Here is a 15041-nt window from a genome sequence, read left to right as displayed (position 1 = left end):
CCTGCTCCCGCAGCCTCGGCCCCACGGCTCCTGTGCCGCCCTGGGTATAGATGGATGGCTTCTGGATGAAGAAATTGAGTTTCAGGGTCTGCGTGACTATGGGTTCTCTTGTTTCGCTGTCTTTCTTCCTGTGTGTCTCTCTCCTTGTGTCTCTTTCTCCCTGCTTTTTTTTTTTTTGTCTCTCTGTTTTTATGTTCTCCCTTTCAATTTCTGCCTCTCTTTTCCTTCTCTACCCCTATCTCCAGGTTTTTTGTTCATCTCTGTCTTGAAGTGATCCTTTCCTAATGCACAGCTCTCTCCCTGCCTGGTAGGACCCAAGCTCAGTTAGTCCCTTCTCCAGATGTTCTGGCTGACCCTTATGCTCCCCGTAGCTAAAAAGTCGGCTCCCTCTCAAGTGCCTTTCCTGAAGCATGTTGGGTTTCTGGAGGGGACTCCTTGTGAGATTCAAGCTGTCACTACATCAGCACCCAGGGGTATGAAGTTTGTGTTTGTGCTAGAAGGAGGGGTGCCTGTCTAAAGCTGCAGCCTGGTATGGCCCCTCTGAGCCTCTGAGCATCCCTAGCACCTGTTGAGTATGCCACCTCTAGATGTTTGCAAGGCCAAAAGTGCTTCTGGGCAGCCTTCACTTTGAGGTAATGCTTTCAGGAAGAGCCTGGGTTGTCGGAAGCAAAACCCAGAAGCACTTCCTTTACCTCTGAGCTTAAACTAGAGAACCTGAGGAGGCAGCGCTGCAGGGAGGATGAGGCCAGAGGTGACCTGAGAACCACAGGGGCAACTCACAGTATTTTTACTGGAGCTCTGGGGGTTGAAGGCACGTTTGCTGTTTGACATTTAAAAAATTATTTTGGCGCCTTCACTTGGAGCTTGGGAGCTTGCAGATGGGCCTGCCTGTCGAAAAAAAGAGTGAAATCTTAAAGTCAAGAGAGAGCTTGCAGACTAGGTGAAGGATTGTGTTTGCTGAAAAAGATTCCAGGGGGAGCTGATTCCTTCTCCGGTGTGTGGATCTGAGGCACTTGCAAGAAAAGAGAACGCTTGCCTTATGCTTAGTTCCCCCGTTCCCTGGGCTGGGAAGGAAAGGAACTGAATGCCAGCATTAGCAGTGTGCGTTGGGACCAAAACCATTCAGAGAAAACACTGTCATTTTCCTCTAATTTGCAAATTGCAGCTATTCATGTTGGATTGAACAGCTGAGGGAAAAGAGCCCCCAGTTTTCACCTGCATTTATTGAGAAGAGGCTGGTAGTAGGAGGGATGCACCAACTTGTAGCTTGTGCTGCAAGCTGGATATAAGCTTGGTGTGAGCATCCTGGTTAACCACTGCCCATGTTCAAATATACAGAGATAGATTCCAACAATCTCTTCCAGTAGCCTTATTTTTGCGTGTGATCTTAGAAGCTCCTGGCATGTAAGTCCAGCCCCCAGTTTCCCAGCCTCTGTAAACCTGCAAAATGAATAGAGAGAATAGTGGAACACAGACCCCTTGTTCAAAGACACAGTCACTTTAGGGAAAGAGGAAAAGAACGGGTAGGTGAATCTTCTCTGGGATTGCAGGGTTCAGCTCAATGAAGACTGTCCTGTATAAAAGAAACTCCTCTAAATGGTTGAATTCTTAGCTCTCCAGAGATTTGAGTTTTCTTTTCCCCAGTCCCTGTGGGTTGCTGTGGGGACTGTGCCAAACCTATCATTTGAGATAAAAATTTATGGTGAGGTAAGCTTCTAGGCTGGGGGAAGGAAGACTTAGTGACTGAAATGGGGGATGCTAAGCACTGGGGGGCAGGAAGGAACAAGGAGCTAGTAATGGATGTAACAAATGCTGCAGCTGCCAGCAAAGCCTGGATTGAAGTTCCTTCCTGAAAATGAGGACCCGGGCAAGAATGACCACTCAGATGTAAACAGTGTCTCTGACTGGGAATTCTCATCTGCCTGCCGGTGGGCCAGAGCTGAGCAAGTCCTTTCTCTCCTCTGTATGCACACTGAATTGGTTAGTAAGTGACATGTCAGAGGACAGGAATCATATTCAGTGGATCTTTCAAATCCAGGAGTTTGAGGCTAATGAAATTAGTGTGTGGCCAGGGCTCTGCCAACTAGAATTAAGTCACTGCAGCCACCCTGCAATGCATTTTCAGCCTGAAGGGAGCATCAGGGAGGAATTTCGGGAGATTTGTTTCTGAGCCTGTACAAAATAATACTCTCCTAATGCTAAGAAAGATTAAATGTAAATTAATATTGACTACGAGTAACATATTTAAAAAATAATCGCCGAGTGGGGGATGGCTTAAAGTGGAGAGATTATATAATATGGTGTCCAAAGAATAAATCTCCCCTGACCACTGTTTCATGGGCTATAAGTAAGATCTATTACAATGGAAAGTAATGGGAACGTTTTTATTCAAGGCTTCTCTGCTATTGACTTGAGAGCAAACACTCTGAGAGTATAAATTACTCTTGCTATGTGCTGACTCTGAATGAACAATATTTCATGTGCAGTGACATGGTCTAAGCTATAGACTTGGAATTGAATGGCATCTGTTTCAAGAGCAACTAGATAGAAAAAAGTGGTCAATTTGACCCTTGTGGGAGCGTGTTGCAAATCTAAACCTGTGTCCCTCATACCATAAATGAAATACATTTGTAATTTTGTAAGTGTTTTCCTTCTGTTCATTGATGCTTGAGTATAATCTCAAACTTTGGCAGCAACATTTTATACATAAGTACTTGGTTTTCTTTCTTTCTTCTTTCTCTTTCTCCTCTCTCTCTCTCTCTCTCTGTTTCTCTCTCTCTCTCTTTCTCCATCTTATGTAATTGGATAGAACTGGGCACCTAGGATGATGTGGTGTTACTATAGTGGGATTTTAAAAAAAAAACAACTCTAAGTTACCCTTTTAAAAATTTCATAAATACAGGTGTCAGTGCCATTTGGAATAGTCTCTATAACAATTTCTGTCTCCACATTTACTGTGTGTTTCAGCAAATTTACCTAACAGATGGTGAGTGGGCAATTTTTAAAGGGGCATTTTTTAGAAGAGCGGAGAGGGAAGGAATAGAGACAGGCACATACTATATTTGAAGTTACCTCCACGTGTATTTTATGTATGCATACCCATACAATTAAGAAGTCTTTGGATGTTTTATCTTCAAGAATAATTCAGATACTGGATTACTTGAATATCATAAACATTTAGGGTTTAACAGATTTGTTACATATAGACGTTGTATCATGGATTTAAAAGACCATAGCCAGCGGGCAGCGGCGGGCGGAGCGACCGAGGGGCGGCGCGGGCTGGGCGGCGGGTGCGGGGGTCCGTGCTTCCTCGCGCTAGAGGGCTGGGGTTCGCCGGGGACGCCGGGTTGCTCCGCGTTGCCAGGTTACCGAGCGCGTGCCCTGCGCCCGCTCTTCCGCCCGGGCCGCCCTCGGCGCCGCCTGAGCCGCGGTGCGGGCTGCGCGGGGCGCCGGTTCCGGGGAAGCCTGGGTCGGGCGCTGCGTGCGGGACTCTCGTCGCTCGTGGAAGGGGCGCGAGCACGCGGGGGACGTAGGGCGCCGACCTGGGCCTCCCCGGCGCTCCGGCTCCGCTCAGGGCGCCCGCTCAGGGGCCTCCGGCGCGAGGCCCCCTTCGTGGTCAAGATGGCGGCGCCCAGGCGGGCCGCGCCGAGGTGGGCTGGAGCTGGGCCCGGAAAGGGGTCAGTCAGCCACGCCCAGGACTTGGACCCCGGGCTCGTCTCCCGTCTCCCGGGGAGCGGCGGGTGAGTGGGTGCGGCCGCGCGTAGGTTCCTCTCGTGGGGTGGTCAGCTCTCCGTGCGTCCGCAGACTTCTGTCGTCTGATAGTCAGATCTGGGGTGGCCCAGGTTGGGGGCGAGGGTGCTTGATTGGGGAAACCTGAGGGGTTTAAGGACTCTGTTGGGATCGTTTCAGACCCCAGCAAGAAGCTGAGCAAGTTTTCTCCTCTCTTCCCGGCTAAGTTTTCTCCCTTCTCTGAAGACGCCAGCTTTTCTGAATCACCTTGTTCCCCGGGGGGATACAGTTGGTGGTTCTGACCGTGGAACGTAGGACCCGGCGCGGGGACGCCTGAGCTGGTTCTAGTTACTTTGTTTGCAAAGCACTTGTCTTGTCTTTGGAATCTTTGTGTATGTAACCAACGTTGGGAAGAGCCAGCGTTTTCTCCTCCAAAACACTGCGAGGGGTAACTTTATACGTAAGAAACAAGTGGGCGTTCACATCCATCTCTTTTCCAACCACTGAGTTTTGGTTGTGTTTCCTTTCTTTAAGTTTGTCTCGTTCTGAAGTGATAACAAAAGCAAAACAAAACAAAAAAAAGACCATAGCCAATTACACAAAGTATACTCTAGTCTCAGTCCTGCCATTAATTAGCTTAAGTCATTTAATTTTTCTAGGCCTCATTTTCTCATGTGATGTTTTTTCTTTGAAAAAGTATAGTTTCTAGAAGTCTCTAATCTCTGTGTCATCGTTCAGCTTGGAGAAAACCTGTTCTTATCCAAACTCCATGACATTGTATTTCCAGATCCAACTTTGGACTTTGAGTGAGTTGGGGGCAACTTTTTAAGGATATTTTCACACAGCTTTTTTAGTTACTATCAGTCTAGCTGACTTGTCATACTCAGACTTTCTCCCATATTCTTTTACCAGTGTGTTCCTTAGTCATATATGTAAAGACTGTTGTGGGAAAAATGACCTCCTGGGTCAGCTTACTGCCTGGTCATCGACACAGGACAGGGAGTATGATTCTGTGGATTTTACAGAAACAGATACAGGTTTCATTAACCATGTCCTCTCCCCTTTCATCTTACAAAAACAGCAGGCTTTTCTTGGAGAACTGCCAGATAATGCCATCCTGCCTCCTCACGAGCCCCGGGGATGAGTCGCCCAGGGACTGAACTCCAGTAAAGCAGGTGATTGGCTCATGGGTAGGCATCTGACCTCGGCTAAGTCTATCAGACTGCTCCCCAGGACTTTTGTCTCAGAGCAAAATGGAAGAATTGTCTTTTCTCTCTGGAATTTCTAAGCTGGGGAGATATGACTCTGGGACTCTCAGTGACCATCCAGCACAAGGAGAGACTTTCTGTAAAATAAAGTCTTGCAGAGATAAGCAGGGTTGAGCGATGGAGAGAGAGCTGGAACCCTGCTGATACTCTGGAACGTCCAGATCCAACTGTATCTGAATATGGCTGCCTCCCTGAATTTCTAGTACTTGTTTGTTGAGGTTGTTGTTGTTGTTTGGTTTTTGTTTTTAAATTTCCTTTGACTATTTTGAATTTGTTTTCAGCCATGTGCATTTGAAAGCATCATAGCTAAAAGAGCTAATTTCCTACATTAATATCAGGTTTGCTGACTGGCATTCCTTAAGTGAAAAATAATATCCGCTATTTTCTTTAAATAAAATCCTTCTAGCTCAGGTTTGAGATATTCAAAACTCTGCCTCCTACCCCCCTCTTTTCCAACATTTACTATATCACCTTGAAGAACTTGTGACCACATCTTTCCCATCTAGATGCAGTTGAGAGAGAGAGCAAAGACTTCTGATATAAACTGCAACCTATACGCCTCCTACCTGGAAGCTTTAGAACATACTTGATTCTTGTCATTAAAGCAAATCTTTTGTTGTTGTCTCCAGGGCACAGAAGCATTTTCATGGCAAATGGAGTACGAAGTACATTAAGCCTAACTCTACTTCTCATCCTCTTTTACTTTAAATAGGCAGAAAAGAACAATCTCAAACACATTTTCCCAACAAATAAAATACATATACGATTATGTTTAGAAGACGTTTATGCAACATATAGTTAGACTGATTAATTAATGGACCTTTCGCCAATTGGCACAGTAAATATATATGTTCAATGTGCTCAATTAAAAAGAAGACAATAACATATTTTTACAGGTTAATTATCTGAGAAGAGTATTGTGCCAGCACACTTGATACTACAGTATTTCATGCTTGACAGGTAATCTTCTTTCAATTATATTTACTGCTAAATGTTTCTTGGATCAAGCTATTAAATTATAAGGTCAAAAGTAAAATGATATGAAATTACAATGATAAAGGGACACATATCCCACTTTATGAGAATAGAAGTTCTAATTTCTTTTCAGTACTACTAGTAGTGACCACAGTACTAATTTGAGCCCTTACTGTGAGCCACTGTGCCCATATACATTTAGTTCTTACAGTAGTTCTGCAAAGGGCATATAATAATCCACAGTGTAAAGCTGAAGAAAGTGATTCTCATAGCTGAAAGTCACATAGCTGGTGAGTGGCAAAGTCTAGATTCAAACTTAGAGTCGTCTGACAATGCCCAGGTTGTTGACCACTATGTACACTGCGCAATTGTTGCACCAATAAAGAAGTGCTTGAAATAATTATAGATTTGCCTACCCTGAAACTGCAGTGATTTAAAGACATCAAAGTTGCCAGTTGCTTAACCACATTTACTTACAGTAAGAAATTACATTTTATTTCATTTCTAAAACAAGATTAATTCTGCAGGCCCATCGAAACTTGAGCACACAAATCCTACCTCCAAATGAAAGATGCTTGTTTTCCATTATTCAACAGATGGCCCTGTACAGAGGCAATAAATATATAGTAGAATTTTCATTCAAATAAATGAGAAGAGAGGTTTCTTCTTGTCCTGATTCAGTGCCCATCATTATGGATTATGATGGCTCTTCCCAAACTTTACTTCATTCACTCCACTCTTTCTACAAAACTCCAGTAATGGAATTCATCATTCAGATATATGTGCAAAGTGAAAGGACTGTATTAATACAGTTGCTGAAAGTCAAGTTGATAGAGCACAGGAAATACATCCTAATAAATGCAACATTAATGTTTGTGTGGGCCTTGGAGTGAGGGGTAGAAGAATTTTCAGTTTAATGGAATATTTTGCCTCTTGCTATGAAAGTGTGGCTTAATAGTCTTGTAATTGGTCATTTACAGAATCCTCCATCTCTGGGTTTCATGCTTTCTTTACTCTGCAGCTGTTGATTCCTTCTCTTGTTCTGGATGGCAGATAGCAACGAAGCCACTTCAAAGGGCTCAGCCTGCCTTTTTGTGTTATTGTTTAGATGAAAATATTTCCATTTATTAAAGCGCACTATTTAAACATTTTTATCATGTTTCAAACTTGACTGTGTCCTGAAGGTATGAGCACAGGCAGACATAATGGGGGATGTTTTCCAGGAGAGAACATACCCTTATCAAAGGAATTATCAGAATTTTCATGTATGGATTGAGAATCAAATTCTGGAGTTAGACCTGAATTTAAATTCATACTCACAACTTATTACCAGTCTCATCTTGATCAAACGGTTACCACACTTCTCATCAATTTCCTTATCTTTGAAAGCGGAATAAGAGAAGTATGCCTGGTGGAGTTACACATAAAGCTCATCTGATAGAATATTCATAAGGATTTTGCACAAAATATACATGGAAATATTTTAGCACCGAGTTTAGCATGCGATTCGTCTTCAATACATTTAAGAGCTATTATTTTATTATTATTATGCTATCATTAAATATCACTATTACTTAAATGTCATTATTGCTAACATTGCTGTAAAACTACCGCAATAACCCATGATGAATTCCCCTCTTCTGTTTCCTTTGTTTAAATGGAAAATATATATATAAATCTAGACAGAGAACACTTTAGTGATCCTATTCAGTGGAGTGAGAATTTCCATGGCACTGATTAAAACAAATCCTGAATTGCATGGACTTAAGATAGCAGAGAGGGGCTTCCCTGGTGGCGCAGTGGTTGAGAGTTCGTGACCCGATCCGGGAAGATCCCACATGCTGCGGAGCGGCTGGGCCTGTGAGCCATGGCCGCTGAGCCTGTGCGTCCGGAGCCTGTGCTCCGCAACGGGAGAGGCTGCAACAGTGAGAAGCCCGCATACCGCAAAGAAGGAGGAAAAAAAAAAAAAAAAAGATAGCAGAGAGGCTAAGAGATTTGAAGTTAGACATCCCCAAGTGTGAATTCTACTGTGACTCTCTTCTAGCTCTAGAACCTTGAGGAAGTTACTTAAACTTTCTGAGCTTTACTACTAGTTTCCTCATCTGTATCTTTTTCAGGACTATTTATCAAGCATCTTCCTGTTCTCTATGCTTGGACGTATCAATGAATAAATTAGACAAGAGCCTTTGCCTGCGTGCTCCTTCTTGCATGCTTTCTCCCTCCTTACACTCTCGTGTGGAAACGGATGTTATAAATAAATTCTATGCTTTGTCACAGGTTGATGGGCGCTACGGGATAAGGAAAAGGATGTGAAGCTCACTGAAGAGGCTTGGGTTGGGAGTGCTGGAGGAGTGTACAGGTAGGTTCTGATTTGAAATAGGGTAGTCAGGGTGGATTTTATAAGTTGACATTTGAGCAAAGACTTGAAGTGAGGGAGTTGTCAGAATGTATGATGGGGAGACCACTCCCTGGGAGCAAGAATAACCAGTCCCAAAACTCTAAGGCAGAAATATGCCGGGCAGCTTGGAGGAATATCAAGGAGGCCACCCTGGCTGACTTAGTCAGTGGGGAGGAAGAGACAGCAGGAGGGCTGGAGGTCGGATATGTGATGGGATGGATTGGGTAAGTCCTGGGAGGCCATCACATGCATTGTGTCTTTTACTCTAAATGTAGGCAGCCAGGGGCACGATTTTAGCCAAGGTGTGGCATGAACTGTCTCTTGTTTGAAAAGCATAACTCTATCTGTGGTCTTGAGGATGTGGGGAGAGAGTGGAGTCAGGGAGAATCTCGGGAGGCGACTACAGGATCCTCGAGGTCTATGTTGGTGGCCTGCACCAGGCTGCTAGCGGCTGGTAATTCTCAGAAGTGGCACATTGGGAAGGTTCTGACAGCATTTCGTGGTAGATTGAATGCAAGAATGGAAAGGAAGAGGGGGTCAAGGGTGAATTCGAGATGTAGGGCCTGGGGAACTGGAAAGGTGTGGTTACTGTCACCTAAGATGGAAAAAGTTTGGGGTAGAGCATGTTTGGGGGATTAAAGACCAGTTTTGGAGGTATAAGATTTGAGATGTTTTCGTGACGTCCAAGTAGAGATGCTGAGTACACAGTTGGATACACAAGTCTGCAGTTCTGAAGAAAGGTCTAAACTAGAGATACACTGTAATACAATGGAGATATTAAGAATAATTACATGGAAGCGCTATTTTAAAGATAAAATGAAGTAATGCAATTAGCACTGTGTCTTCTCAAAACATTTAATAACTGTTAGCTAAAATAATTACCTGAAATGAAAAAATACCTATAGTTTGTTTTGTTGTTTGCAGTAAAAGTGAATAAAATGTCACAATTATTTTAATAGTATTTGTGACACAGTAGTTTTAGTTAAGACACCATGACTACAAACATTTACAATAAACCTTTCAGTCTCCTGCTTTTCACTCTGATAGGGTACTTGGAACCATATTTTGTAAGGTTTAAGTTAGTTGTCATAGGGTACCTCTTTAATTAGAAGTAATTCTGAACTGCCTAGTTCCATGCAGTTTTATATACATATATGTATAATTATTATTTTATGATTTATCAAACTCAGTTGAAAATTTGCATCACTGATATACATTAGAATTTAAGCATTTACCCAGGTACTCAAGGAAAAAAATGTACTTGTCTTGTAATTTCCATAGGGGTACTTACTTTCACATCTTCCCTTCACTTTGCAATTGCAAACATGGCAGGGGAAATATTATCTTACTGGTCTTTGAGTTCCCCTTAGCTATCTGCAAGTCCTTAAACAGCCTTTGGGGCTTAACCAAAATTCTCTTCCACCTTCATTCCGCTAACAGATATTGGTCTAAGCATGTACTTATACTAAAAAATGCATGACCACGTTGTCTCTACACATCTATAATTTTATGTTAACACTATCATTATGTAAGCTATACTTGAATTGTAATTATAACAGATTTTATGTCAACACACATCCATTTCTAGTGTTCATCTGGTGTTCAAGGGGAGAGCAGCATGTCGTAAATTTTATCAAAATATAACATCTGAAGAATAGAACAGAGGGTAATTGTGTAATTCTGTATTCACTCTAATTAAGTTCAGTGGAGTTGGCATAATAGAATTAAGATGAAAAAAAAAAGACATCGAGGTACCATGGCTCCCTCTCCTAACACACCCTTTTCGTATCCGAGAGCAGAGACTCAGCACCTTTCTGTACAGAAATGGAGACAGGAAGAGGCCAGAGGATGAATGACAGGCACGAATGAGGTGGAACTTTGAAGAGCAACATGGAAATGAAATACTTCTTTTGTATTTGGTAGGTGGGGAAAATGTACCAGCGTGTATGCCTACTGGGACCACGTTTTCCAGAACAGTTAAGCCCAGTATCAACTGTGCTGTCCCACCTTCCTCGTAAGTAGGAACATACTGTTACTTGAATCTTTGCTTCCTGTTTCTTGATAGCTGGTTGAGAAGATTATCACAGGAAGTGCATCTTGTGAGCAAATACACTGTTTTGAAATGATTGACACTCACTGAAGAGTGGCAACTCCAAGCTTGCTCTCTCTTGATCTTGGACTATTTAAGTCTGGAGTGCAGGAGTGGGTTATGGGGAAAGACCATTGGAATTGTTATGTCTTCAGCATAATGGTTATAGCATAATGGTTAGGAGTGTAGGTGCTGGTTCAAATCTCTGCTTTCCACTTGCTAACCATATGAGCTTGGGCAATTTACCTGATTACCTGAACCTCAATACTCCTGCCTATAAAATGATGTTAATAATATTTCATCCCCATAGACTTGTTGTCAATATTAAAATGAAGTCACTTACACCAAGCACTTAATACAATGCCTAGAGCATAGTAAAGTCTATTATTATTACTATTACTACTACTACTACTATTATTATTATTACTGTCACGATGCCAGGTGCTATTTTTCCTATGCCTTATTCCATTATCTTCTGCCCTGTCCCCCCATTTCTGTCTTGTTTCTGTACAAGGGTAGGTTTGTCACAGAGCATTTTCTTTCCCTAGTGTCTGACTCTTAGTCATCAAGGTGACTGGTCCACGACCCGGCATTCATTGCTGCTCGTTGAAGCAACGCATTTTGAGAAGGGGAGTTGGGTATTGATGCCAAGTTGGGTCAAGGAGAGAGAATTTTCTCTCTTCTGCACTCAGAGAGCTAAGTGAAATATTCAGGCCTCAGAAGGAGAATCAGGCAAAGGGCAACATGCTTAATTTCATACCTTAGTGATTAAGAACAAGGCAGACAGGCTGGATTTGAACTCATTTCCGTCATGTACTGACAACGGGATCTTAGGTGCTTTTGTAACCCATCTGAGGCTCAGTCAACATCTGAAAGAGACGAATAACATTATCAGGACCTAGCGTATAGCCTAGTTGTAATAAGTGAGTAAATCCTTTTAAAACGTTCAGCACGTTTTTTGGCATATAAACACGTAATAAAATTTAGCTTCTTTGACTACTCCCGCTGCTAATATTATTAAGTAGCTGAGCAGATCCGAGGCCCATTTTTTTCTTAGATTGCACATAATCATTTGGACAACCAGCTCACATTGATCAACCGTTGCTTATATATAAACCCCCATGAACCCAAAGGTGCTTTAACTCTCTCCCAGTCAGAGCCTGTTCTGGGGGCAGAAGCAACACCGGCACTACCCCCGTCATCTTTGCCTTTATTGTCACTACACTCGCCTGCCGTACTGAGCACTTTCTGTTTGCCAGGCACCAAATTTAGCCCTGCGTATGCACTGTATCATATAGTTCTCACACTCAGGTGGGAGACATTATCATCGTCCCCAATTTTCAGATAAAGATGCCGAGGTGTTGGAAAGGTAAGAAACTTGACCCACAGCAAGAGATGGAGCCGGAGTATTCAAACCCTTCTCTCTGACCTCAAGAACCCTTAAATATTAGCATACTACTACATCCTGGTAAGAAAATCTGCTTCCAGCCACTCTGGTGAGAGTAGAAATGATTCTCAGTCCCCACATTCCTCTATTGCCCATGCCACCCTAGCCTCAGGACTAGGGGGGAAAGGAAGTGATCTCTTCAAAGAGCAGCCAAAGGGAACCTACTCCCTTCTGCCTTTTCGTAATCAACTAACCAATATTTTATTTCCTTCTTAAGAGTCCCCACGTGTTCCTTTTGGTACTTAGCTTGGCCTTTTAGAATTCTGACATTCTGTACATGACTCATCCACTGTATTTCATGTTAATTTATTGACGTCAAGTATAGGGTCTTACTCATCCTGAAGTCCAGTTATCCCCTGTCACATCTAACTCTGTTCTTTTCTTCTTGTAGGACATCTGCAGATATTTATTTGAATTTTGTTGAATTGTTCTCATCAATAGTACATTAAAAGTTATACAGATAGTGCTTTCTTATAAGGAAAACCATCGAAATAGATTTCTAGCTCTTTACTTTTTATAGCACTATTGTAGAGATTATAGATCTCCAGGTAATATTTTTTAGATTGAGTTCTTCATATCATCTTATTTTTACATATAATGATAAATCTGAATTTTCTCTATCAAAGCTCCGAGACTTCACTGGCTTGTAACTTAGCTTGTTGATTAGGTGTTGTTGACTTTTCCATTTACAATGATATTTGATCCTGATAAGGATGGGGCTGGGTGGGAAGGTACATCTTAGGGCCATAAATTGGTTTTGTAGAGAACTAACATAAAGATCTAAAGTCTCATCATATTTCTGCAGAACTCATGAATCATTTTATTATAATTCCATTCATCCAGGGAGTATAAAACCATTTTCAAATTGTTATTCCTAATTTGTTCATCTTCTCTTCCTTAGTCTTAGTGAGAAGAGAGCAGGCTGAATGGAAGAAAGTCATTATGACCACTGAGGCCACTAGGGTAGGCATCAGTCCCAGAGTTTTGTTTTCATCTCTCCGCTATTAATATTGGTTAATGTCTTGAGTGCTTACTTGGGGCAAATTACTTAGCCGACCATGGCAAATGGATTGTGTCATTTCATCCCCTGATAGTCATACAATTAATGTATGTATTATTATGATATCCCATAATGCATACATGGAACAGAGCCTCAGAAGTAGTTATTTGCTCACCAAAATATGGTAGATGTGGAATTTGGACTCAGGTCTGATAGACTCCTAAATCACTCCTAGTGATTTTTACCACGAAATTAAAGTTGTATACCTCTGGAGAGTAGATAGTTTCTAAAATTTCCTCAGCTCTAACGTTTTATAATTAAATTTTTGTCTGATGGCAAGCTTAACAGTTAAGATGGGTAGGAAGGAATGCCAGCCTGTTGAATGGACTTTCCCTGAAATGAGCCAGTTCACTCATTCATTCACTCAGCATGTATTGAATGTTTGCTCTGTGCAAAGGCATTTTAGGCATCACAGTGGAGTGAGCGCCCCTTCCATGGACTCTCCTGCAGCACTCAGAGAAGTCTTGGACTGGTTTGCCTGTTATGGAATGGGGCTTGGTGATAGAAGCCTGGTTTGTCCTCCACTGATAAAACTAAGACATACTCATATGAGTTTATAGGCATCTTGAAGCCGTGGGATAGTAACACACATGAATCTTACCATTTTTGCCTGGGATTAATGATATAAAGGCTTTGGATTTGGGTATGGAAAATGGGTGCAATTATGGGTGTGTTGGTTCTACATATATACGGACATCACGTGTCATCAGCCTGCAGCTACCTGCCATTCCTCACTACTCCTTCTTTTCACAAACCAAACAAGTACCTTCTTATCTCTCCTGTGGATAAGCTCTTGACTGGCACTAGGGCCTCCCTCAATAAGTACATCATTGGCTAAACCAGTGGTTTCTCAGATATGCTCATTGAACAACCCTTAAGGTGGATTGACATTCCACTGCCTAGAATAGAATATGGTGTTCTTTAGAAATCGGGGGGAAAAAATAGGCCACCAGATGTACTTTCTTTAATTTAAATTGTTTATATATATGAACAATTGTTATATATGTGTATGTATAGTTGTTCATATATATGAATGATTTAAAATTGAATAGATAGATATATACACACACATATATATATATATGTATATTTAAATTTTGGCTTCTGTTAGCAAATAGTAAATTAAATTATTAGCAGATCCATACTGCAGGGAAATAATCAGATTTCATTCAATAGCTTGCTTTTTTGTAGATTTATGGTTGTGATTTTATATCTGCAGGTATGTTTGCTGAAGAAAATATTTCTGCCACTTTACACAAAATTAAATTCATTTAATACCAATGCGGCATGTCTCAAATGTCTTAATACAGTTTTCATCTTGAATCGCATCAGAAGTATGAGATTAGAAACATACCCCAAAATCATTTGAAGATATAATTACTTTCATTTCCCTTATACTTTTGAGACTTTTGAAAAACAAGTATTTAGTTGTACTTATCTGTTTTTGTCTCTCTAAGGATAGCAAACACTGAAACACAATTCTTTTTAAACGTCAGGATTAAAAATATATTGTCCAAGATGATCAAAACTAAGGAAGTGGCAAAGAAATTCAAAAATTTAAACTTTCAAAGGGTGCTTTTTTTGTGAATGTGTAGTACTTGTTCTTCTGAAGGAATTAATCTTTTTAAAAATTTAATTAACTTATTTTTTATTGAAGTATACTTGGTTTACAGCGTTGTTTTAATTACTGCTGTACAGCAAAGTGACTCTGTTATACATATGTATATACATTCTTTTTCATATTCTTTTCCATTATGGTTTATCACAGGATATTGAATATAGTTCCCTGTGCTATATAGTAGCCAATTGTTTGGCCAATCTATATATACCAGTTTGCATCTGCTAATCCCAAACTCCCAGTTCATCCCTCTCCCACCTGCTTCCCCCTTGGCAGCCACCAGTCTATTCTCTATGTCTCTGATTCTGTTTCTGTTTCATAGATAGGTTCATTTGTGTCATATTTTAGATTCCACATATAAGTGGTATCATGGTATTTGTCTTTCTCTTTCTGACATACTTTGTTTCGTATGATAATCTCTAGTTGCATCCATGTTGCTGCTGCAAATGGCATTATT

At 41.4% G+C, this 15041-nt stretch overlaps 1 protein-coding gene across 1 annotated transcript in view; it reads left to right on the top strand.

Moving 5' to 3' along the window:
* Window positions 1-15041, top strand: part of LOC125961703 (metabotropic glutamate receptor 7-like) — a 129796-nt gene that overhangs the window by 9567 nt on the left and 105188 nt on the right. Inside the window, exons 3-6 of the mRNA XM_049700500.1 lie at window positions 8250-8331; window positions 10294-10384; window positions 12298-12346; window positions 12808-12869. Coding sequence (XP_049556457.1) covers window positions 8250-8285 — 36 coding nt within the window. The 3' untranslated portion in view covers window positions 8286-8331; window positions 10294-10384; window positions 12298-12346; window positions 12808-12869. The remainder of the gene's footprint in view (window positions 1-8249; window positions 8332-10293; window positions 10385-12297; window positions 12347-12807; window positions 12870-15041) is intronic.

The sequence above is a fragment of the Orcinus orca genome, chromosome 17, assembly GCF_937001465.1.
Source record: "Orcinus orca chromosome 17, mOrcOrc1.1, whole genome shotgun sequence".
NCBI lineage: Eukaryota > Metazoa > Chordata > Mammalia > Artiodactyla > Delphinidae > Orcinus > Orcinus orca.
This window is presented reverse-complemented; position numbering and strand designations above follow the sequence as displayed.